The 25,952-nt window shown below is 38.7% G+C and overlaps 1 protein-coding gene across 8 annotated transcripts in view; it reads left to right on the top strand.

The window, feature by feature from the left end:
• The window catches only part of CLOCK (clock circadian regulator), a 69,348-nt gene that overhangs the window by 16,981 nt on the left and 26,415 nt on the right, over positions 1 to 25,952 (top strand). For 3 of the 8 annotated variants that reach the window (XM_020792484.3, XM_020792483.3, XM_073001247.2), the window contains exons 2-9: positions 5,841 to 5,961; positions 6,406 to 6,497; positions 11,337 to 11,396; positions 12,762 to 12,910; positions 14,806 to 14,897; positions 16,643 to 16,732; positions 18,409 to 18,529; positions 24,025 to 24,138. In XM_020792484.3, the coding sequence (XP_020648143.3) occupies positions 6,451 to 6,497; positions 11,337 to 11,396; positions 12,762 to 12,910; positions 14,806 to 14,897; positions 16,643 to 16,732; positions 18,409 to 18,529; positions 24,025 to 24,138 (673 nt within the window). In that variant the 5' untranslated portion in view covers positions 5,841 to 5,961; positions 6,406 to 6,450. Of the gene's footprint in view, positions 1 to 1,611; positions 1,706 to 5,840; positions 5,962 to 6,405; positions 6,498 to 11,336; positions 11,397 to 12,761; positions 12,911 to 14,805; positions 14,898 to 16,642; positions 16,733 to 18,408; positions 18,530 to 24,024; positions 24,139 to 25,952 lie in introns of those variants that run through there. The other 5 variants (XM_078394677.1, XM_020792485.3, XM_078394678.1 and 2 more) reach the window with 3 other exon arrangements.

Genomic DNA, 25,952 nt, shown 5'->3' with positions numbered 1-25,952 from the left:
AGTTAGTTAGTTAGTTAGTTAGTTAGTTAGTTAGTTAGTTAGTTATGTGGCTACCTCCCCTGAAAATTTCTTAGTAGGGATTGTTTCATAGTTATGAATCTCTGAGCTTTTTCTTGATAAAAATAATGGTTAGAATAGCTGTTTAGATACCTGTCAAAATAATTTAAAGTAGGCATAAGTTTAATATATCCAGTGGAATGACAATTAGACATGACTGTAAAGACTATAAACAATGACTGTGACAATGGTGTCTCGTGTGTATTTTTCCTCACCCTGTTTTGTAGCAAAACTCAAATAGGAGAGACGGACTTAACTCCCATAACAGAAAAAGTAGGTCAATAGGACACTAGGCTATTGGGACAGAAAGACAAGCAGGTTTTCCGAGTCATGTTCTGTTTGATGTTCCTCCTTCTCCTCTAGCCAGATTACTTTTCTGTATATTCAGCAATAATCCCTATTATTTAGATAGTGCTACTGTCAAACAGATATTTTAAATGAAGGCTAAACATTCTTTGAATGTATTTTATGACTTGGGTAGGAAGTTCAAAATAGCAGTTTAGCGTTTCAGCAGATGTTGCAGATTTACCCTGGCTTTTTGATTTCCCAGACATGAAATGGTAAGTTTAATTCCCAAATAACATTTTATCTGCACCATATTTTATTTATACTTGCCAACTGAAATGGAATTGAAAACTGAGTGCAAATTTTAAAAAGTCTGCACTAGGATCCTAGCAAATCAAGCCTGAACTATCTCTGAAGACAAAAATGATGAAACTGAGGCTGTCATTCTTTGGGCACATCATGGGAAAGCAGGATTTGCGGGAAAAGAGAGTAATACTGGGAAAGGTATAATACTGGCAGGAAAAGAGGAAGACCAAATGCGAGATGGATTGAATCCTTAAAGGAACCACAGGTTTGAGTTTGTAAGAGCTGAGTAGGGCTACTGGAGACAGGACAGTTTGAAGGTTACTCATTCATAGTGTTGCCGAATGTCAGAGGCAACCTGGCAGCACATAACAACAGTGTGATAGTTGAGTAGGCCTTCATTTTATCAGTATCACAACTAGCAGGGAAAGCAGAATGGAATTAGGCTAAGCTGTTGTTTTCTTCTTCTAATGGATGACTAGCAATCAAATAGATGGGAGCAGTAAAATGGAATGTAGAAGCATTTCCCCTGTCCAAGGATTTTGGAGTATTTTGTGATTTTAATAGCAGCAAAATATTTGAGCTTTAGGAGTTCCACTTTTTTGTTGTTTGTGATTGTGAGAGGGAGATTGTTTCATTATTATAGACTGTGATAGTTTTTATAGGACTTTGCTGTTTGAGCACGGAAGATTTTGCTTGTAACATGAAGTAACTGTGAAACACTTCCAGTAGTTTGTGGGAGACTTGTTAGGAATAAATAAATAATAAGGGGAGGATGTACGGATAGCATAAAAGAGTGCAAATTAGGAAATGAATAAAGGGATAGAAACTATTAATACACCTCTTCTTCTAAAGTTAAATAGTGGGATCCAAGGACTGTGAGAGTGGAAAGCAGCTTGCTAGACAGATCCTTACCCCTTCTGTTCCCTTGCTCAGCGTGTCTTGAATTAAATCTCTTTTACGAAGGAGCTCAGCTTTCAAGCATGGAATATTTGTCTTGCATTTATTGCATAAAGCCAAAAAGGGAGTGTGCAAAGGACTGGAGAAACTGCTCTATCAGGTAAAGTTAGCATATATGCTTTTTTAAAACATAGGAAAATCGTACATAAAAGGAGAGCATGATACAGCTGTATCATGTTACACATCTTGAAGAGAAACTGGATGAGAAGTTGTTCTCCCTCTCCTTCATAATGTGACATCAGCAAAGGAGGGTAAATAGTGTGAGATTTCAGGTCAGGTGAAAAGAAGTACTTTGTACAATTAACTTTCAAGTTGTGGAATTTGCTTCTGCAAGATAATAATGATGGTAACCAGCTTGGATTGCTTTGAAAATGGCTTAGAAAAATACATGGAAAATAAAACTGTAAGTGACTAGTAATGGAATTACACATAACCTCCAGCATTAGGGACACAAATGCAAGAGTAGGATGATATCTTTATTGAATCACTAAAACAATCAAACAGACTGCACATGTTAAGGACCACACAGCCTTTCCCTAATTCTTCTGGTATTACAAGCAGTATGCTTCTCATTATTGGATATTAAGAACATAAGGCTCCTTCATGGATTGCTGCCGTGGCGAAGGGGCTTGAGTAATTCAGAGAAGCTATGGGCTATGCCGTACAGGGACACCCAAGACGGACAGGTCATAGTGGAGAGTTCTGACTAAACGCGATCCACCTGGAGGAGGAACTGGAAAGCAAATCCAGTATCTTTGCCAAGAAAACCCCATGAACAGAAACAGGCTAAAAGATATGACACTGGAAGATGAGCCCCTCAGGTTGGAAGGTGTCCAACATGCTACTGAGGAAGAGCGGAGGGCAAGTACAAGTAGCTCCAGTACTAATGAAGTGGTTGGGCCAAACCCAAAAGGATGCTCAGCTGTGGACACGCCTGGAAGTGAAAGGAAAGTCCGATGCTGCAAAGAAAAATATGCATAGGAACTTGGAATGTAAGATCTGTGAACCTTGGTAAGTTGGATGTGGTCCAACACAAGATGGCAAGAATAAACATTTACATCCTGGGCATCAGTGAACTAAAATGGATGGGAATGGGCGAATACAATTTAGACAATTAACATATTTACTATTGTGGGCAAGAATCCTGTAGAAGAAATGGAGTAGCCCTCAAAGTCAACAAAAGAGTGGGAAAAGCTGTGCTGGGATACAATCTCAAAAATGATAGAATGATTTCAATACGAATCCAAGGCAGACCTTTCAACATCACAGTAATCCAAGTTTATGCACCCACCATCGATGCTGAAGAGGCTGAAATTGACTAATTCTATGAAGACTTACAACACCTTCTAGAACTGACAACAAAGAAAGATGTTCTTCTCATGATAGGGGACTGGAATGCTAAAGTAGGGAGTCAAGAGATCAAAGGAACAACAGCATAGTTTGGCCTTGTAGTTCAAAACGAAGCAGGGCAAAGGCTAATAAAGTTTTCTCAAGAGAGCAAGCTGGTAATCACAAACACTCTTTTCCAACAACACAAGAGGCGACTCTACATATGGACATCACCAGATCACATAAATCACATTGATTATATTATTTGCATCCAAAGATGAAGAAGCTCTACAGTCAGCAAAAACAAGACCAGGAGCTGAATGTGGCTCTGATAATCAGCTTCTTATAGCAAAACTCAAGCTTAAAGTGAAGAAAGTAGGAGAAACCACTGGGCTAGTCAGGTATAATCTAAACCATATCCCTTATGAATACACAGTGGAAGTGAAGAACAGATTTAAGGAACTAGATTTGGTGAACAGAGTGCCTGAAGAACTTTGGATAGAGGCTCGTAACATTGTACAGGAAGCAGCAACAAAAACCATCCCAAAGAAAAGGAAATGCAAGAAAGCAAAGTGGCTGTCCAATGAGGCCTTACAAAAAGCAGAGAAGAGAAGGGAAACAAAACGCAAGGGAGATAGAGAAAGTTACAGAAAATTGAATGCAGACTTCCAAAGAATAGCAAGGAGAGACAAGAGGGCCTTCTTAAATGAACAGTGCAAAGAAAGAGAGGAAAATAATCAAAATGGAAAAAGCCGAGATCTGTTCAAGAAAATTGGATATATTAAAGGAACATTCTGTGCAAAGATGGACATGATAAACGACAAAAATGGTAGGGACTTAGAAGCAGAAGACATCAAGAAGAGGTGGCAAGAATACACAGAGGACTTATACCAGAAAGATCTGTATGTCCCGGACAACCCAGATAGTGTGGTTGCTGACCTTGAGCCAGACATCCTGGAGAGTGAAGTCAAGTGGGCCTTAGAAAGCATGGCTAACAACAAGGCTAGTGGAGGTGATGACATTCCAGTTGAACTATTTACAATCTTAAAAGATGGTGCTCTTAAGGTGCTACACTCAATATCTGAGCAAGTTTGGAAAACTCAGCAGTGGCCAGAGGATTGGAAAATATCAGTCTACATCCCAATCCCAAAGAAGGGCAGTGCCAAAGAATGCTCCAGCTACCGCACAATTGCACTCATTTCACATGCTATAGCAAGGTTATGCTCAAAATCCTTCAAGGTAAGCTTCAGCAGTATGTGGACCGAGAACTCCCTGAAGTACAAGCTGGATTTCGAAGGGGCAGAGGAACTAGAGACTAAATTGCTAGTATGTGCTGGATTATGGAGAAAGCCAGAGAGTTCCAGAAAAACATCTACTTCTGCTTCATTGACTACGCAAAGGCCTTTGACTGTGTGGACCACAACAAACTATGGCAAGTTCTTAAAGAAATGGGAGTGCCTGATCACCTTATCTATCTCCTGAGAAATCTATACAGAAGACATCAAGACTTACGAATGGCCCTAGTTACAAACATTTCGACTTACGAACCGCTCTCAGGAATATATGGACTCGACTTGCGAAGTTAGATTTGAGTTACGAACTCTTTTCTTTCCCTTTTTTAAAACTTAAGTCATCTTAGATTAAAAGAAAAAAAAGAAAGAAATCTGCCCCTAGTGGTAGGAACGGATTGACCAGCTTTGCATTGGTTCCTATGGGAACTAATGATTCGAGTTACAAACTGCCCCTCGACCTAAGAACCAAAAACAGCTGGAACGGATTAATTGGTTTTCAGTGCATTCCTATGGGAAATACTGATTCGAGTTACAAACTTTTTGACTTACAAGCTTCCTTCCGGAACGGATTTAGTTTGTAAGTCGAGGGTTGACTGTATGTAGGACAGGAAGCAGCAGTTAGAATTGGATATGGAACAACTGATTGGTTCAAAATTGGGAAAGGATTACAACAAGGCTGTATATTGTCTCCCTGCTTATTTAACTTATATGCAGAATACATCATGCGAAAGGCAGGACTGGATGAATCCCAAGCCGGAATTAAGATTGTCAGAAGAAATATCAACAACCTCAGATATGCAGATGATACCACTCTGATGGCAGAAAGTGAGGAGGAATTAAAGAACTTCTTAATGAGGGTGAAAGAGGAGAGCGCAAAAAATGGTCTGAAGCTCAACATAAAAACAAAATTGAGATCATGGCCACTGGTCCCATCACCTCCTGGCAAACGGAAGGGGAAGACATGGAGGCAGTGACAGATTTTACTTTTGCATTGTGGTGCTGGAGGAGACTTTTGAGCGTCCCCTGGACTGCAAGGAGAACAAACCTATCCATTTTGAAGGAAATCAACCCTGAGTGTTCACTGGAAGGACAGATCCTGAAGCTGAGGCTCCAAGACTTTGGCCATCTCATGAGAAGAGAAGACTTTCTGGAAAAGACTCTGATGTTGGGAAAGAGTGAAGGCAAGAGGAGAAGGGGACGACAGAGGACGGGATGGTTGGACAGTGTCATCGAAGCGACCAACATGAATTTGACCAAACTCCAGGAGGCAGTGGAAGACAGGAGGTCCTGGGGTGCTCTGGTTCGTAGAGTCATGAAGTGTCGGACACGACTTAAGGACTAAACAACAACAACAACAAAAGAACATAAGGAAGATGCTGCTTTGTACTCATTCTGCATGTAGGCATTTCATGGATATCTTGTTGAAATGCTGGACTAGATAGGCCCTGATTTAGATCTGGCAGGCCTTTTCTTACATTCTTCTGCTATTAAACATGTGGCTGTGCTGCTGACATGTATTATTAACATTGGTAGTTATCTTTTATGAGAAAATATTGATTAGATGCAGAATTCCAATTAATGTGAACTTTCTCTCCCCCCCCCCCTTTTTAACAGAATTGGAGTTTATTTATCTTCTGACAAAAATACAGTTTGAAGGCACTTTTGCACTGCAAGTCACCTCCTGGAACTGATTCCTCCAGACCCTCAACATTTACCATCCAGCAAAAGACAAACGGTAAAACCTTACATAATCATGTTCAGAGGGTTAGGATACAGTATCAGAAAGAAAGAAGCTTTTGTAAACATACAGTATGATTAGAAACCATAAAATCTTTGTTAGTCATACTAAGGCATTCTGAGAAAGAGGTTTGCCTTCTTGTTTTTTAATATCATAATATCATATCACTTCTGAGACTGGCCACACTGCCTGGAGAGTTTTGAGAGCTATGGTACAAAAATACTCATCTGCACAGCTTTGTGATGTATCATATCACAAACTGCTTTCCAGTGTAGTTTGCCATGTGGCATGGTGAGGATTCCAAAGTGTCTTGAACAGTCAGGTTTCTTGAGAATTCTGTTCATTGTTTGTTGTACTGAAAGTATAGAATTTCATTTCGACAGAAATAAGGGAGGTAATGCTTGGAAGATTACATTTCCTTTTTTCCCTGTTCACTTATAGATCAGAAATACAAATGTCTACCACAAGACTAAAGTGTGATGTGTTATGTTCTTTACCATAAGCACCCATAAAATGAGCTCCATTGCAGACAGGTAAGTTATCTTCCAGTTTATTGATTATGTTTACATATGCATTATTAATAATTATTCATGATTTTAAATAGAATTGCAAAATGTGTCTATGGGTTGAAGCAGAGCTTAGAAAATTAATTCTTTTGTATTATATAGTAGGACTGCTGTATCCGCATCTGATTGGTTCCATGATATATTGTCAATGTCTGAATCTGTAGATGCAAGGGAACCCTATATACAATATTCCAGGAGGTGGGACAAAGGCACAAAGGGGCACCCTTTTATGTTTTACATAGGGCTGTGGCAAACCATGAATAAGTGAAATCGGACGTACAGCGGATCTCATTGCACTGTCTGGGCTGGCTGGGATATTATTCCCAGACTTGCAGTCTAAACCAGTAACTTTTCTTGTCATGATCCCTGTCACACAAATGAGTCTTTTTCCTTTGCACAACCACATTTTCATTCTTCTAGAGCTAATTAGCTTTTGGCATAAGCCCCATCCTCTCTTCCCTGGTGTGCACAGTTAGGTAAGCTTCAACTTCTTCCCTTAATTTCCTTTGTATCGGAAGCCTTCCCACTGCATATTGTTTATCAGCCTGCTTTAGTAACTAGTTTCTTTGTCATTTTTATTCTTAACTCATTCCTTTTCTGTCTCCATAAAAACAACAACAACCTGAGTCTTGATTTGCTTTTTGTTTACGGCCTCTGCAGCCAGCCCTTTTTAAGAAATATGTAGTCTCCCCATCAAACGGGCAATATACAGTGGTGCCTCGCTTAACAATGTTAATTGGTTACAAAAAAACATTGCTATGGGAAAACATCGCTAAGCGAAACACCATGTCCCATAGGAATGCATTGAAAACCGGATAATCCGTTCCAGTGGGAACGGATTACCGTCCTTAAGCGAAAATCGCCATAGAAAACATTGCTAAGCGAAATGCGGTTCCCCCATTGGAATGCATTGAATAGGTTTCAATGCATTTCAATGGTTTTGACAGGTCCGTTTTCGCTATTTTAAGTGTTTCTTAAAATGTTCGAAAACTGTTTAAATGCTTGGAATCGTTAGTGCACAGCTGTCAAACCTACAGTTCAATGCATTCCAATGGGGGGGAAAATTCACCAAAAATAACGAAGACTCAGAACAAAGCCAAATTAAGTTTGCAAAGGTTTTACATGGTGCACTAACGATTCCAAGCATTTTAAACAGTTTTTGAACATTTTAAGACACACTTAAAATAGCGAAAACGGACATCGCTAAACGAAACAGGGGGACCTAAACTGTCATCGCTAAGCGAAGCAAGGTCCCGAACATCGCTAAACGGAGCGCAAGATCGCTCCAAAAACCTCATCGCTAAGCGAATATATCGTTAAACGAGGCAATCGCTAAGCGAGGCACGACTGTAGCATGTGTTCTTCTTGGTGAAGGTCACCTTGCCCACCAGTATAATAGCATAGATTCATAGAATAACAGAATTGGAAAGTGCTTATAAGACTATAAAGTCTAACCCTGTGCACAATGGAGGAATTCAAGTTAAAGCATATTAGACAGATGATTGTCTAACTTTGTTTTGAATGCCTCCAGTGTTGGAGTGTTCATCACCTTCTGAGGTAATTAGTTCTGCCATGGTTTCATGAAGGTTAAATTGAGAAATGAGTTTGACACATTTGGGAAACTTCGCCTTTGGCAAATTTTGCTTCAAGTGGCAGCAGTGAAAAAAAATGCCCCTAACACACTGCTTCCATTTTAATATGTAAGTCTTCTTGAGAGATACACTAGATTCATCTCACCAGGCCCTGACCTATATTGTCCACCTCTCACCAGTGACATTTACCACTTCCTCATTTTTTATGCTAATAGAGCAATTGCAGAAAAAAACAGAAAAAAATTGTATAGTCCCCAAAATAATAGAAATGTAAGGACAGGTGATGGCTTTATTAGACCACTAATAATTAAGCAAATAGCAAACATATAGATTTCTATAATTCATCTTACTCATTCACTCCATCCCATTAATCCTGAGATAGCTTTGTTATCAATATTTGAGAATGTGGAATACGACATGATGAATAGAGAGTTGATTACCAATTTATTAACAGCAGCCAGATTAATAATAGCTAGGAATTGGAAATCGAAATTGGAATTTTAAATGGAAGAATGGTATAATGAAATATGGCACATTGCTATAAATGATAAGTTAACTTGTCATTTAAAGGTTATGAAAGCAGAGATGAAAAATAATAATTTTTATGATATATGGGGCAGATTTCTTGAATATGTGCTAACAAGAGGAAAAGGGAAAGCTCCAAATCAGGAATCAATGCAATTCTGGAGAAGGGGACAATAAGGAAGAAGAAGAATAAAGATAAAGGAAGAAGATTACTGCAAGAGGTCCTGATTAGGGTTGTGGGGAACACAGTTGATTTGTATTTTGATTTATGTATTTTATGTTTATGTTGTAGTTTATCTAATATTTTTTGAAAAGGGAGTTATCACAGAGTTCACAATAGATTGAGACTTCCTACAAGATGACAGAGTTAGAGGCACTCTCTTCACTGGATTATCATGCATCTTGCAGTCTCTCATTATCAGCTCTGATCATCCAACAACTTTTAGCTCTTACGGCATCCACAACCTCCTATCCTCTTGGATTAACAGAAAGCCTCTCTAAGCCTGGTTTCTTCATTATCATGACACACATATCATGACAAGCATATCAAGAGCCTTACCCTACAGTGCTTAATCTGTCAGGATCTTTTATAGTGGACTATAGATGCTAACATTCATTTGGGCTTCCCTTTCAAATTCCTGTGATCAATGGTCATGGTAACGGCACATGCCTCATTGATGGGTTGCAGTGAGTACTGTACTGGAAATCAGATTTATGTGGCTTGGTCTTTGAAAGGACTGCAAATCGCACATCAAGCAACTGAAGCTTTTAGGAGTTTTCAAATTTCTCAGGGCATTTGAAATTTTTATCAAGGACAGAACTCTTTAAGATTACACAGATTGAGTGAGAATGGTTTATATGTGTCTTCCCCACTATAATTTTTGTGGCCAGGCAGGTAGGTTGTCTCAGAGATGTTACCCAGTGCACAAATGAGGATTTGTGTTACTGGCATTCAGAACCCTCATGATTTGTTCAGGTAGTTCAACCATGGAGTTGTTTGTGGCAAGTAAAAACTCCCAAGAGTCTCAGATTTTGCTCCAGACTAGGGCTTAAACTCTGGGGGTTGCTTTTTGTTGTCTGTTGGGGGAACTAATCTTTCTGTTTCTCCTGTTTCTTAAATCCCTTAAAGCCACCGTAAAATTCTGTTATGAAGGGCAGATACAGTTCTTATCACTTTGCCATGGTTGCATGAACTTTGGTTCACAACACTGCTCCAACCATCTCATTGGGAAGATCTAGTTCCATCACTCCAACCAGTTTTTAGTACACAACAGAGCAGCAGTGCTCATCAACTTGATATTTATCACTGAAATTAATAGCATGGAGGTGCAGGCATCACTGATCACCTCTCTAGACATCCTCTGAACACTAGCAGCTTTTCATAAGTCTGTCCTCAGTTGGAAATGGAAATGTTTCAAATAACTTGCTGTTTCTTGTAACTTGCTGTTTCAGCCACTCTGACCTCCAGGGTACTTTCTTGCTCAACTTCAAGAAATTGGTTTATTCAGGTCTTTGTTCTTCATCCATTTAGCAGATATAGTGCAAAATCAACCATCTACAATTTTGAGCCTGACAGTTTGTTTACATTCTCTATTAAAAAAAATTCTCAGCAAACTTAGCTATGTTTGCTGACCATTAGCTATTTGTACTTACTGAAGCCACTGTGCTGAGACCTGCTTGTTTCCTATCACTTGTTTGCAGACAACTCATCTCCATCATTTGACCCTTTGGTCGGAGTGGATGCTCTACCCTTGACTTTTGAGACAGGATTTCTAATAGCAATTGTATTACCTTGTAGAGCTCTATGTCTTGTGGTTGAACAGAGTGGTTATTTGACCTGATGTCCTTTTCCTCATAAAAGTGATCACCAGCTTTACTATTGTTCTTCCTGCTTTCTTTACAATCCCTCAGTGCTGCCAGGGGGGAAATAGAGCCTCAGTTTTCTCTTCATTCACTCAATATCTATTGGGCCCTTACATTTTATATTGACAGCATTCATTCTTTTTAGCAATCACTTAGATTCTGTTTTGTTATCAATGTTGCAAAGAAGGAAACTGAAAATTTGCAACAGTTTGCAAAGTGGGTTTATATCTTCTGCTATCCTAGCCTTCCATTTGGCTTGATACTTGTTCCCAGTACACAGTGCACAATGATTCCACCACTGCATTTCTCCAAGGACTTCTGCCAGATGTATGCCAAGCAGCATCTTTTCTTATTCTACTGCCACTTCTATTTTTGTGTAACTACAAGTTCATTTGCTTATCTCAGATAAGCTTAAGTTAAAATTAATCACATTTATCCAATCAGACTTCTTGAGTTCAAGAAGTGGGGAAAGCACATGAGCCCAAGGCACATTTAGCATGTTAAATATGCAAAATAGTGCTTCAGAATGGTGTCAAAACGCAGTAAGCATCTGCGACCCTTCTTTGTGTACAGGGATGTATTTCACACTTGAAATGTAGGATTGCAAATATTCCATGAGGCTATTTCAGTTATGTTTTCTAAACTATTTGTAGATCCAGTAGAGACTGTGTGGAAAAAAATGTCCTTTGTAAGTATAAACAATATGGGAGTGTGTTTTTCTTCCCCTTTGAAATTTAAAATATTTATCAACATGCTCCATTATATATTGTGTTGAAGGATTTCTGTACAGCTTGGCTGTTCTTTGAAACATGTTTGTCTCTTGTAGAGATGATGGTAGTATTTTTGATGGCCTTGTGGAAGAAGATGATAAGGATAAAGCAAAGAGGTATGTTTTTAGAGGTAGTTAGAGCTGAATGTTTTTGGTTAGGAGGAGGAGTGTGTTTTCTGAAATGGGTACATCCTATGTCTTACTCACATGGTCCTTGAAAGTGTTAAAATCAATACAAAGGGAAAGGAGCCACATTAGCCTCACACCCTCCATTTTTAGTGCTTTAAATTCTTCCCTCACTCATACAGTTGGCTAGGGAAATAATTATGCTTTGCTAATGTGATGGTAGCATAGTTCAGGGTCCTGTTTGAGTTTGTATTGCCAGGGAAGAGATTTTTGTGCCCTGAACTTTCCACAGGAATACTAGGTTGCCTCTGTGTCATCCAGCACTCCCCTTAGCTGTTTTTGAAAGAAACTAATTGAAATTTTGTTGATTCCATGGGACCAAAGCATGACTAGAGATGTGAATGCTTGGAAACTAACTTTAAAAAATTCACGAAAAAACAAATGACCTCCCCTTCCAGTTTTTGGCCCTCCCCACATACAAATTCTGATTTTTCCCCCCAGTGTGTAAGTGTGGGACATGGGAATGCAGAAAAAAACCCACCAGTAAAATAGTTAATTCTTTGTGGTCTCTGTGAATGCATACTAATGGGTTTTAGTGCACCTGCGTAGTGAACCTCGGAATATACTAGAGCAGCCGGCTCCAACCTTTTTGGGGCTGCAGATTGCCTGGGGGGAGCGAGCTCCAGCAGCACCCCCGTGCTTGTGCAGTGGGTGTGTCACACTCGCATGACACACCCGCCGTGCGTGGGCAGTGATCCATATCTGCAGCTCAGTTCTGGCAAGCCCATGGACCATCACCAGGCCGCGGACCAGAGGTTGACGACCCCTGTACTAGAACTTAAAACGCATGTTGTTAGGACCTCCCTCACCTTGTGGTTAGCTCTGCCCATGGCACAGAGTGCCTTGGATCCTTTTTTGCAGCTGCTGCTGCTGCAGCAGCAGCCCGGCTTGGAGTTTCTATTTTTTTCTTCTGGAAATTGTTATTCTTGGTGCACAAAGCAGCTGTGGAGAACAGAGTGCGCGTGGTGGGGGCTGGGAGATCTGTCTCCGGAGCCCTGTCCAGCTCAGGCCACGGACTGGCACCAGGCCACGGACTGAGGGTTGACGACCTCTGGTCTATAGAACTGAATAATGATAATTCATGTGTATGCCATAGACCAATAGGAGAATAAATGTTGTTTATATTTTATTTTTCCAAATGGTCTGGTTTGTTTTCATGTTTTTTTTTACAGCAAAAAATTATGGGATGGAGACATCCCCGTCTGAGCCTTTTGGAAATGTGACCTCTAAATATGACTCACACAGTCCAATTTTAACATGCATGTAAAACTTTTTCCTTGTGGTTTACTTTTTTAGAGTATCAAGAAACAAGTCTGAAAAGAAACGCAGAGATCAATTTAATGTACTCATCAAAGAACTGGGTTCCATGCTTCCAGGCAATGCTCGAAAGATGGACAAATCCACTGTACTGCAAAAGAGCATTGACTTTTTACGGAAACACAAGGGTAATTCAAGATATTATATGGAAGTTGTGACATCATTTTTTACCATTGTGTACACATGAATGTATGGGTAGGTATTGTATTAGGTAAAGGTTCCCCTTGACATTTAGTCCAGTCATTTCTGACTCTAGGGCACGGTGCTCATCCCCATCTCCTAGCTGTAGAGCTAGCGTTTGTCCGTAGACAGTTTCCGTGGTCATGTGGCCAGCGCTACTAGACACAGAACACCGTTGCCTTCCCACCATGGTGGTACCTATTTATCTACTCACATTTTTACATGGCTTCAAACTGCTAGGTTGGCAGGAGCTGGGAGAAGCGAAGGGAGCTCACTCCGTTGTGTGGATTCGATCTTATGACGGCTGGTCTTCTGACCTTGCAGCCCAGAGGCTTCTGCGGTTTAACCCGCAGTGTCACCCACGTCCCAAGATATTGTATTAGGATGACATGAATCTCTGTTAGTTATCCACAGGAGAGTTCAGCTTTCAGCTCAATTTAAATGCTCATAACTTCCAGTCGCACAGTGGTCAGATCAGAGAAATGCAGATGCATCAGTTCATATTTTGTACCTCCATCAGTATAGGTATGGGAAGCAAAGGTCTTGTCAGTGAGTATGGTATCAGATTTTCCAAACATTGATTTTTGAATCCTTATATTGAATCCCCTAGCATTTTGATGAAAGTTAATGGAATTACTGTATGCAGGAGCTTATGTGGTAGCTGCATATCTCTTTGACTCATGAAACCTCACTTTGCATTTTAGAACTGAGCTTGATTGCTTCTTATGACTCAAAAATAACTAGCTAAATATTTTGGATTATGTTCTTCCAATCACATCCCCAGTTTTTCACTCAGTTTTCAAAACTCTATACATTGTGAATTAGTTGAACCTTATAAAAATACTGCTTCCTGGAAATTTTATATTTAAAATTTAATGATTAAACGATAGGTTAAGCACTTTTAAACTATCATTCTTATATCTATCTGTGTATGTGTATATCTGTCTGCTTACTTAGCTGCCCAACTTACTTATCTGTCATCTCCATGCACATCCCAAAAGAGACATTTCTTTTTTATTCCATATACCAAATCTAAATGTTGATCATAGTTTTTATGTTTTAATCCCTTTGATTCACTTTTCACTTTTATAATGTGGATAGATATAAATGTATCTTTCTGTCCTTTCTGTTGCTCTTGTAGTATGGATATATATGTTTGTCATTTTTTTTCATTGGATGTTCATGTTCAGGAGATTTTCTTTCAATTTATTCAGTCGTACAGCTTCTCTTAATGCAATTGTTCCATTTACGTATTCATGTAGTTTCTTTTGTGTCCAGCTTTATTCACTAAGGATTTGAAAATTTAGGTCTTAAGTCTATGCCTTTTTGGGGGGTATAGCCTAGTACTTTTAATAGCAATTAGCTGCAGTGAGAACATGGACATCATTTCTCAGATTAAATATTTAGCTGCTGATAACAATGGCAAAGATCCAAAAATCAGCTTAAGCCTTGCATTTTTTTAATTTTTATTTTTTAATAAACATTAACATTAGCAACTAATATACCACAAATTGCTTCTGAAATTTTACTCATGTCAGAAGGACAGCTGCTTTGAGCACAACAAATATAAAACTCCCTTGATCTTGTAGGATCTGGGACGTTTAGAGATCAAACACATTCTAAAGTGATAAATCTTGCATCAGTGTTAACAGTAAACACTTTCATCATCTTTCTCTCTCTCTCTGCCTCTCTTCCTCCACACCATCTCTCTCTCTTCTTCCATTTATTCTCAGTATTTGAAAGTGTTGCTTTTCTCCAATGACATTTTCTTCATTTCGGTTATAAATTAGCATGCAAACATGCCAGATGTGTGGATTAATGTAGACAATTTCTCTGTTTACAGAAATCACTGCCCAGTCAGACGCTAGTGAAATCCGACAGGACTGGAAACCAACATTCCTTAGTAATGAAGAATTCACTCAGTTAATGTTAGAGGTAACTTATTTATTTTCATTATAAAATATGTGATTATTCTCTAATAATTGTTACTTTCCAATGTTACAAAACCGTACCTGGGTTGTATTTTATTACAAAGTAGTTAGCTTGATAGTATGATAAATCATGTGCAAAGAAAATGCTGATGTGTAAAGTACTGATGATTGTGGGTAAAGTCTGTGGGTACTTGGACCAGTAGCTTAGAGGAGAATACTGCTGTTCGTTTAGAATGGTATTGGCTATCAATCTTACCTAAGTTCAGTTAAAACACACTTTTGCCTTTAAAGCTCTTAAATGCTTTTGATCCAGTGTCTATGGAGGACTGCCTGTTTCCCTCTGGTTCTTCCTGCTTGTTGAGAGCTTCTGAAGAGGATCTGCAATCTCATTGTAGCTTCAGGTGTTTCATGGAATCGGACATTTTCTATAAGGATGCTTAGAGCTTATTACTTAACTTAGGAGATGTCTTTAACGTTCCTTGTTTCAGGGGTTGATGAATGGCTTCTTTTGGGGGGGGGGCGGGGGAGCATTTTGTGACTACATATTATAAAGGTCTAAGTGACTTTACAGCTGCTACTGGATTGAAATCAGTTAGGGCTACTCAGCGTAATACATTTATTGTTCCTGCTGCCTAGTTTTGTACTTCTCTGATGTGTTTTGTGTATATGTTATTTGTTGCTGGTACTTTTTTAAAAATTAAAAATTAAATGTATTAAAGAAATACAAAACAACAAAAATATTTAATACAAAAGAAAAAGAAAACTAAAGAAGTAAAATAAAATATTTTATGTAAACAAAGAACTTAAACTGTTCAGTTATACATCAGTGCACCGCTCCACTAGGGCCATTCAAAGATGCAGTATATTGCATTAGTTTTCCAGTTATAAAGCCCATTCCCCTTCCAAAACTGCATAGATTCTTTTGGAGGTACAAAACCTTTCCCTTTTATTCATGCATAGTCAATAAAAACTGACAAAATATCACTAAAATATTCTTATTTACCAACTCCTTTTTAACCTTAATATTGTTTAGTATTCCAAACTTCTTTATATCAATCATTTAATTGAAGTTCATACTATGATTTGCAGCTCTTTGCTGTAATTAATCTTGCTGCTGTTAATAAATTTGTTCCTAATTCTTCTGTTGTCCAATCTGCTTCTTCCTTATTAAATATTGATAACAATGCTAACCTTAAAAATTTCAATACATTCTCACATTCCCTCCACATATTGCTAGTATTTTTATGTGTTTATGATATTTCTATACTGCCTTACATAATAATTATTCTAGGGTGAATTGTTTTACTGTACCTTGTGTGTACTTTGAGAATCTTTTTGGCTGAAATATGGGAATATAGATAGATCTCAGTGTAATTCAGTGTGCCTTCCTCCAAGACTGAAGTCCAGCCTAGAAAATGACAACAATTAGAACTATTAACCACCTGTTCAGAAGAAATTACTTTGCCTTTTCATTTCATTGGCCAACCCATTTGTCATCTTACACTTTTGCTTTCAGTCATTAGCACAGTAGCCAAAATCAAACCCTGATTGCCAAAATGGAAGTCCAGTAATGTTTTACTGAAAATCCTATTAGCAGAGTGCTTGTTGGTTCAATGTGAATGAAAAGGCAGGTTTCCTTTCATGAACATCTAGATCAGTTTTGCTTCTTTCAGTTTGAGAATATGGTAAACAAATGGTATGGTAATCTATTTGTCTCCTTTTAACAGACCTATTTCTGTTTAATTTCAGGCTCTTGATGGTTTTTTTCTAGCAATCATGACAGATGGAAGTATAATATATGTATCAGAGAGTGTAACCCCATTACTTGAACATTTGCCAGTAAGTATGAGTTGCTTTTGGGAAGCATACTAGACTTTTTGATTACAATATTCACAGTTTACTGTTTGCTAGTTAAGATTCTGGATTTCGAAGAATATACCCATCTTTATATAGACCTCTTACTTTCCCTGGAGATCCTTCTTGTTTGTCTTGTGTTGTCTTGTCTCCTCCAAATGATTCTCAACATTGTGTGGCTCCTGAGCATTCTCAGTCTTCATTGGCTGTTCTTTGGGAGGGGGTTTGCTCCTCCAGTTGTATTTAAGGCTTCTGCTCTCCTGCAAATCTCAGAATTTCCTGTTGCATGACAATAACTTCCTTTTGTTTCTCAGTGGCAAATGTTTAGATCCATTTCTTTTGGCACCAACTACTTGAATTACAATGTTGGACTGAGACTCGAAGAGACCAGGTTCAAATTTCCAGTAGTCTGTGAAACTCCTTGAGTGATCTTAGGTTGGTTGTACTCTTTCAGCCTGAGTGTAGAAGAGATGAGCCATGAACACAGCCTGGAAAAAGTGGAGGACAGACAAGATATAAACGTAACAAATAAACAGTAGTTCCATTTCTGTTGGCACATCACCTGAGTTGTCTGTTGGAGTAGTTGATGCTGGAATAGTAGCTGATTGGAAATTACTGTAAAACCTTTGTATGTGAACTGAAAAATATAGAAGTACAGAAGGCTGTCTGGATAGTTCAGTGGTTTAGGTATCTGATTGCGGAGCCAGAGGTTGGAGGTTTGAGTCCTCATTGTGCCTTCTGTGAGTAGAATCAGCCTGTGTGGCCTTGGATAAGCTGCACAGTCACGGGGTGCTCCCAGAAGAAGAGGATGGTGAATTACTTCTGAGTATTCTCTACCTGAAAGGCGTTGCCATAAGTCAAAATTGACTTAACGGCACATTATTGCTCTTTATTATATGGACAAAAATATAATGTTGCACACATATTGATCAGCGTCCCAAGTATTTATAACAAGAGTGATCCACCGAAAGGACTTTGAAAGTGAGATTCTGGCCATTGCCATAATTATCCCTTGTATGTCACTTTTAGGTAATTGTTGTTGTTTAGTCGTTAAGTCATGTCCAACTCTTCGTGACCCCATGGACCACAGCACGCCAGGCTCTCCTGTCTTCCACTGCCTCCTGAAGTTTGATCAAATTCATGTTGGTAGCTTCGATAATAGATGTTCTCAAGTAGCACAGAAATATTTGCTATATATTGTCAAGTCAGAATTAACTTGTACTGAGCGAATTTACTGGTTCTACCCCGCCCCCAGTGAGTTTCCATGGCAGAGCCAAGGAATTGAACCTAGGACTCCCAAGTCCTGCTCCATTATTCTATCCACTGCATCATCCTGGGTACCCCTGTAAATGTATACTGATAATTTGAATAAAACATCGGCATTTTGAGTTAGACATGTAAATGCTAAAAAGGACATTAGCTACTCAAAGTCAGGGAACATTTCTTTATGGTTGAGCAAAGGACATAGGAAATTGTGTTCACTTCATCTGAATTGGTGCAGTCCTCTTTATTGTTACAGAAATATTTTAGAATTGTCTAATATTCAAGAACATATGCTGCAGGCTATGCAACATTCTCTTTGATTGTTTTGTTAGCTGATTTCTATTCAAAAGAAAAAAAATGTTTCATTTAACTTAATTTCATTTTTCTCTCTCTTATAGTCTGACCTTGTGGATCAGAGTATATTTAATTTTGTCCCAGAGGGGGAACATTCAGAGGTTTATAAAATACTGTCCACTCATCTGTTGGAGAGTGATTCATTGACCCCAGAATATTTAAAATGTAAGTTGCATTATTAAATTATCCTCTGAAGTAATTTTGGGCCCATTTCATTGGTCATGTGGATGTATATGAGACTGAAGCTATTTTGGACAGGAACAAGGTAAAAGTGTGCTGCTTATATACTGCCCCATAGTGCTTCAAGCACTCTCTGGGCGGTTTATAAGTTAATTATGCAGATGACACATTGCCCCCCCCCCAAGCGAGCAACCCAAGTAGTCCTCCTCAACTTCTTTGTAGCTTTTGATAATTGCATCTTGTTAGCTATCTGGGTGGGGTGCTGGGGGCACTGCATTGCAGCAATTCCAATCCTTCTTGTCAGGATATACTATAGATTGCGTTAAGTCATACATATAAAGGTGGTATATAAATATATTAAATAGCTAATGACCAACCAACCAACCAAAGATGGTGTTGGGGAATACTGTTGCTGTGGCCTTTGTTGTGTCGTGTCCCTCTGGCTTTATTTCTTGTATCGTTTAACATGTACATGAAACTGCTATGAAAGATCATTCGAAGCTTTGGAGTGAGTAGCACCCAATATGCTGATAGCATATAACTGTTTTGCTTCTTGTCATATAACACTAATGGAGCAGTCAGTAGCTTTGAATGTTGCCTGAACATCGATAATTCAATATTTATTGTATGGACACAGACCTGATTGATAAGCTCGATAGTGTGCTGGATGAGGATGGCAAAATGGAGATGCTACTGGTAAATAGAAAATCAGGCTCAGGGAATGGGATTTAACCTTTTTTAGAAGAGGTTGAACTGCTCCTGGCAGACAGGTTCATAGTCTGGGAAGTACTCTGATTTAGTGCTATCTCCGAGGCGTATCTTTGTGTATCTCTGCTTAGTGTACCACATACAATTTGTCCTCAGTTTACCTCTTTGGCAATAGTTATCTATTCCTTAGTTACATCATGTCTTGACTCTTACTGTGTACTCTACATAGGGCTATCCTTGAAGAGGGTCATAGATTTTCATTTAATCCCTGTTCCTCTTCAAGGATTAGTTTAATATGCAGCTTCTAAGATACTAACTTATGCATGGTTTCAAGATAATGTTTTTCTTTATGGCCTCTGGATCACATAGTTGGGTTCTTTCGCTTGCACAGAGCCTATTCAATGAAGTTCTCAGTACTGAATTATTTGGAGGGGTGCCCTGCCCATGGCCTCCATCGCATATATAGTAATTCACTCAGGCAAATTTCCTCAGCTCCTTTTTGCCTATTGCCAGAGTGACACATTAGGAGCAAATTCTGCTGAGCACACAATATTTTTCTCTTCCAGCTTTCCTTCTATTTTTGTCATTTTCTCTTTCAATTTGATCTGTTCACTGTTTCTTTTTAAAGAAGAAAGGTGGAGTAAAATAATTAGCTTAAATAACAATATTTTCTTTTCAGTTTTCACTATTTGGTTTCTTGTTTAAACTTTTTTTCTCCATGTGACAGGCATTTCCTGGTTGCACAGCCTCAAAGGCCTTATTCAAGAAATGTATTTCTTGTGGAAGTATTTCTCTAGCTACTGGCATACTTGCTGCCTTTTTATTTTGCTGAGATTCAAATGTCCAGCTTTGGGAACATGTATCCAGCTTTGATGTGGGAAAACCACCTTTTTAGCGGCGTTAATTTCAGGCAGGAGGGCTCCAGAACCTTGTGCTCTGCATTCAGATCCGTCCTACCTGAATTTCCATGCTGACAAGGCAGGTCTTCCTCCTAATAGCACCTTTCTCCCTAAGATAGTCTTGGTTTTTTTTTTTTGCATTAACCAGTAGATGTTGCTTCCAGTCTTATTCCACAATACATTTGCCCTGTTAGAAATGATTCCATACCCTACATGTGAGGAGGGCCCTCACCTTTTATCTATCCTGTTCTCCATTGTTTTCAAATATGACAAGACTTTTCATCTGCTGTAATGGCTATAAGAAAGGCCTCCTTGTTTCATCACAGCAAATGGTTCACTGAATGATGGAATATAAATTGCTGACTTATTAGACGGCAGAGGTACAGATGCCTCAGGGAGTTATGGGTCACTCCACCAGGACAATAGCCTCCTTAGCAGCAATCCTGAAAGGCATACAATTCCAGGACATTTGCAAAATGGCTACTTGGGTTCAGCCCTCAACATTTATCAAGTGTCACCAACTTGATTTTTGAGCTAGATATGACACCAGGTTTAGGGAACAGTCCATTCTCTTCTGCAGTGACACTCCCACTGTTGGTAAGTTAGCTTTTTAGTGGCTACCCAACAGTGTAATTGAACGAGTCCACAATGTAGAACAACTGCTTGCTTACCTATAACTGTGGTTCTTGGAGTGATCATCTGTGGAGTCATACAACCTCTTCTCTCTGTGTATCTGCCACTTTATTATAGCAGGTGGGAACTGAGGAATCTCCCTGAGTGTCCTAGTACATACTCGATGGAGGATGTGGTCAGGGCTAGTGTCCAAATAGAATGTTGTTGAAACAGGCTGTGTGCAGGCTCAGGAATGCAATTGTGTGAATCTACAGAGTACTGTATCACCCAAAGTATCACAGTTATAGGTAAGCAACTAGTTTATCCTCATGCTGAAAGACCTGCACTGGTTGCCAGTTGTTTACTGGGCCCAGTTCAAGATACTGAATTTAGCTAGGGATGTATATGATAAATCTTTTCGTATTTCTTTTGATTTGGGTTCTTTTGTTTTTTGTGGTATTTCTTGCACTGATCTTTTCATTTTATGTAAAAGGGAAAACCTCTTCTGGGCCTCCCATTCATGTTACCAGGAGCCTTACAGAACCCTCAAAAATTACTCCAAAAAGTCCTGTGCCTACTGTACATAAAAGCAGGCAACAATGCATGAGAAAGAAAAAGTATCACCAGGGTTATGCAGGCACTGGTTTACAGATGAAACTTCTGGCAATGTCCAGAAGTTGTACATATCACCATCAGAGGCCACACAAAGGTGCTCCTCCAGCCAGGATACACGACCACCACCAGTCCTATGCATAGAGGGAGGAAAATCTCACTCACTCACCAGCCAGTTCTAAAAGCAATGAAGCTTTTAAAACAGTGTAAATTCAGTGCTACCCACCCAGCACAGCCCAGTCACTCCACTGATTCAAAGCAAGCAATAGCAACACAAAGCAGTCCCCCTTCCAATCAACCAAAATATACTCCTCTAGCAGAATAAATACTCTGTAAATCAGCTAAAGAGCAATTTAAATAATAACTCAAACACGGAAAGCGTCTCTACAAGGTATAAATAGCAACAAAAAGACAAAAATGTACCCCACATACACAGCCCACTCTCCCCAAGAAAAGCAAGGAGCCAAATAAAGGCAAAAAAAATCTAATGAAAGCCCTCTCAACCAAAACAACTATAACATCCGGAAATTTTTCTTCCCTGCTACTACTTGATGCCTTCCCTTCTCTTTTTTGAGACCAACAAGCAATACAGACAGGCAGCAGCAAAAATAATCCTAAAAGGGGGGGAGAGAGAAATCCCCAAAACATGAAATAAAAAGGGAAAGATAGATAAAACTTTATTACGGTCAAAGACCAGCCACAAAAATAAAAAAGGAAAGATCCAAAAGGGACAGAAGCAAGCAGGCAACATAATCCAAGATAGACAGCACCAACAGCTAGCACATAGGAATGACAGAAACGAGACTATTCTTTGTGTGGTTAATAATTCCTGCTCCTGGATATTCTTTTTGGCTGTCTTGGGTGATTTGACAAAGGATGAAAGAAAGGTTGCATGAAAGAAGAAAATACAAAGAACAAAAAACACTATAAAATTTTTGTATGTCACTCTTTCATTAGTAGGAATCAGTCATGTTTTAGAGGTTCTCTTTTGGATTTTTTTTTAAAAAAAACATGAAACATGAAAAAGAGAGCCTCTTTTATGTTTCATTAAACAAACAAACAAAAATCCCTGATTTTGTACTTCAGAATCATAAATGGCTTGAGACCTGTTTGTGGAAGGACCACTTGCCTCACTATGCACCTGAAGATATATTAAGAGGCTCTCTTTTTCATTTTAACATCTTCCAAAAAAAGGCCTTTTTGAAAACAGTGATAGCTTCAGAGTCCTGCTTGACAGGCTTGTGGGAGAGGACTTTCTGTTGTGTGGCACCCATATTGTGGAACAAAGACTCCTCATATCTACAGTTGATTTCTTCTTAAAGATGCATCTGTTAAAATTGGCTGAAATCCTTTTTCTTAATGTAGTAAATTGCACCAGTTGCATTATTTAAATTTGTTGTGATAATTTTAACTGTTTGCATATTTAATGCTATAAGTCTGTGGTTGAATTTGTTTTTGCTTTGTGTTTTTATTATATTTTAAGATGATTAATAGATATCTTGAGTGCTCCCTAATAATGGAAAGGTGGGGTGGAAATGCTATTACTACTAATAATGGTGGTGATAGTAGTAGTAGTAACAGTAGAGGGCAGAGTCTTAGAACACATAGCTTTATGAGAATACAATCATTGTTTTTTTTTCCATTGCATTAAGAATTTCTAGGAATCATTTTCATATGCCAAGTAAATGAAAATGATACTATTGAAGATAGCAAGTGCTATCTTCAGTGGACTGTTACAATGTAGAGTACCTCTGTTCAGTTCTTCACTGAATCATGCCCTCCACAATGCTTCATCTCATTCCTCCTGCTGTTTTTCTGATCACAGAAAAAGTCCTGTCCTCACGGAGTCTCTCAGCATCTGAAATCCTGTTGCTTATTGTAGTAAGGTGCACTAGAGTAGAATCATTGAATTAGTGATGATTTGATAAGTCAACTCCTGCTTAAGTTCCATTGATTCCAGTGAGCCTACTCTATCTGCACCTTATTTTAGTGTAGTAAGCTATAGCTAGAGTAAACCCGTTTGAATCAATGGAATGTATGGAAGAATTAACTTACCAAATCCCCACTGATGCAGTGGGCTTACTGTAGTGAGCCTTACTACAATGTGTAGCCTTCATAATTAGCTTGTAAACCGCCCAGCGAGTGCTTTAAGAGCCATAGGGTGGTATATAAGCAGCACACTTTGCTTTTAGTACACCAAGAAACAGGATTTCAGCCAGCATTTCATAGTTGCTGATCATGTCCAGTCCTCAGTGGACTTCTCTCCTCCTCTTCTTAAAAACTTTTTATACTTCTGCAAAGCATATGATTTCCTATTAATATCTGTTTATATCTCCCTCTTTTCTGAATGGTAGTATTTTGGATATCTAAGTGCTATTCTTTGCTTTACGTCTAGAGAAATAGTGGGATTGAGTGGAATATATTTCTGTACATCATGGCCAGAACCCTGGCACTGACTGACACTTGTAAGCAGGCACTTCATTAATGAGCAGCTACAATTAGCAGCCTGTATGATTTCCTCTACACAAGTCAGCAGTGGGATTCTGGCCTTCATCTTCCAGACTCTTGCACTGTGAATGGAGTATGTCATTAAATCAAATGTATAGGAGTGTGTTGTTAAATTAATGTTTAATTTCTTTGTTATTGCAGCAAAAAATCAACTAGAGTTCTGTTGCCATATGCTCCGAGGGACAATAGACCCCAAGGAAACACCTACATATGAATATGTAAAATGTATAGGAAACTTCAAGTCTTTGAGTAACAGTAAGTTATATATGGCACATACTATATTAAATAAATTATTTTCCTCCAGCTTTTAAATTATAATCCATTTGTGATACACTAAAGGAAGTATGCAATCTGATTCTTCTTGCTTTTGAAGATAGCAGAGAGGAGCACTGGCTGACATAAATAATAGTATATTACAATACAACACAAAAGTACATAAGGGTTGAAATCCAGTAGTAAGTTGCAACTAGAATAGGCCCATTGAATCAATAGGCATTTGATGAGTCAACACCTATGTAAGTACCACTGATTCATTGGACCTATTCTAGTTGCAACTCACTGTTGGATTTTGGCCACTATCTACTTACAGAAATACATCAGTGCAGTAATTTCTGTATTTCCGTGTTCACTTTATAGTAGCCTAAATAGATGGAGGCCAGTATTTTTATATTTAATTAGCTAAATCTCTGTACTTTCAAGACATGTTTTAAGTGCTTATTTAAGTGGTGCCGGCTTTGATGGAACTGAGGTGTTAACTGAAGGAAATCGTAGTGTATAGCTGAGATGAAAGTGCTGTGCAGTCATCTTTTTCAGCTCAGTTTTGGATCTTTTTCCAGGGAGTAAATTCTGTTGAGTGCACATGTATTGGATTATGCTGTTAGTGCATATCAGGCAAACACAAAGGAAAAAATAAAAATGAAGACAAAAATGTTGTGGCACTTTAAAGACTAACTGCTGTATTTTAATGTGAATTTTTCTGGATCAAGTCCTCAGTGGAACTGGCCTTGTCCATAAAAGTTCATATTAAAATACAGTTTTAATTAAAGTGCCACAACATTTTTGTTTTCTTTATTTTTAATTTTTCCTTTGTTTTTGTCTAATATGCTAGCACAGACTAACATGGCTGCCTCTTCTAAAAATGCTGTTTGTACAGGGTTAATTTTGTTAATATGAAGGGTTAACGAAAGTAGAAACAGATGAATTGTGTTTTTTCTGCAGGCACACTACATGTAGCTTACTTGGATTGCATTTCCTTGCTGTGTTTTTTTGTGCTGTTCTTTAGTAAGCTTGCTGTTTGCAGTTGTTTTTTAAAGAAATTTATTGAAGGGGTGCTTTGCAAATTCAGTGTCAGGTCTGTGTACAGTTTTTCCCTTGAAAGCAGAGGATTCTAAAGAGCTATTTCTCATTGTGCTTTTCCTTTGCCATCTCCCCTATTTCTACCATATTCTAAAGCAACTCATGAGGCTAGCACCCTGGCTAAGGTGGTGTAGCAGTGTTGTCTTATGTTGGATTGAAGTGGTTGCTTTGCAAACTCAGTTCATGAGAAGAAAAGCTAGGTGCTGCCCCAGCTTAGAAGTCAGATACCAGGCTCATTCTCTTCTCTGCAGGCATGAAACAGGTAGGTTGCAATAGATGGCAGGTAGGCAGACCAGCAGAAGCAGTCGAGAAACTTACGAAAACATGGCGAATGGCGGTACTAACAGCAGGCAAGCAGAAGGCCTAGAAAAATGTGACCTAACTCAAAATAAAAAGACATAAAACAGCAGTGGTTCTGGCAAAGTAAATAAAGCAGCAGGAATGGATAGGGACCAACCCAACTGGAAAGAATACAGTGCACTAGAAAGGCCATCTCCTTTAAGCAACTACTAATCTTACCTGTAAAAACGACATTAAGCAACACTGGTGCAAAACCAAACAGCTATAGCAGGGGGAAAGAAAGGCTAGAGAGCTCTCCAGACGTGGTACACCACCTTTTTTTATCTGATCCCTAAAATATTTGCTTTATTGTGCCTTTCTAAAGGAAAACCTTTGGAAGGCTCCAATGTATTTTTACTTGATTTAAAGTTCAA

This window comes from Pogona vitticeps, chromosome 5, assembly GCF_051106095.1.
Source record: "Pogona vitticeps strain Pit_001003342236 chromosome 5, PviZW2.1, whole genome shotgun sequence".
In the NCBI taxonomy this organism is placed as follows: Eukaryota; Metazoa; Chordata; class Lepidosauria; order Squamata; family Agamidae; genus Pogona; species Pogona vitticeps.
This window is presented reverse-complemented; position numbering and strand designations above follow the sequence as displayed.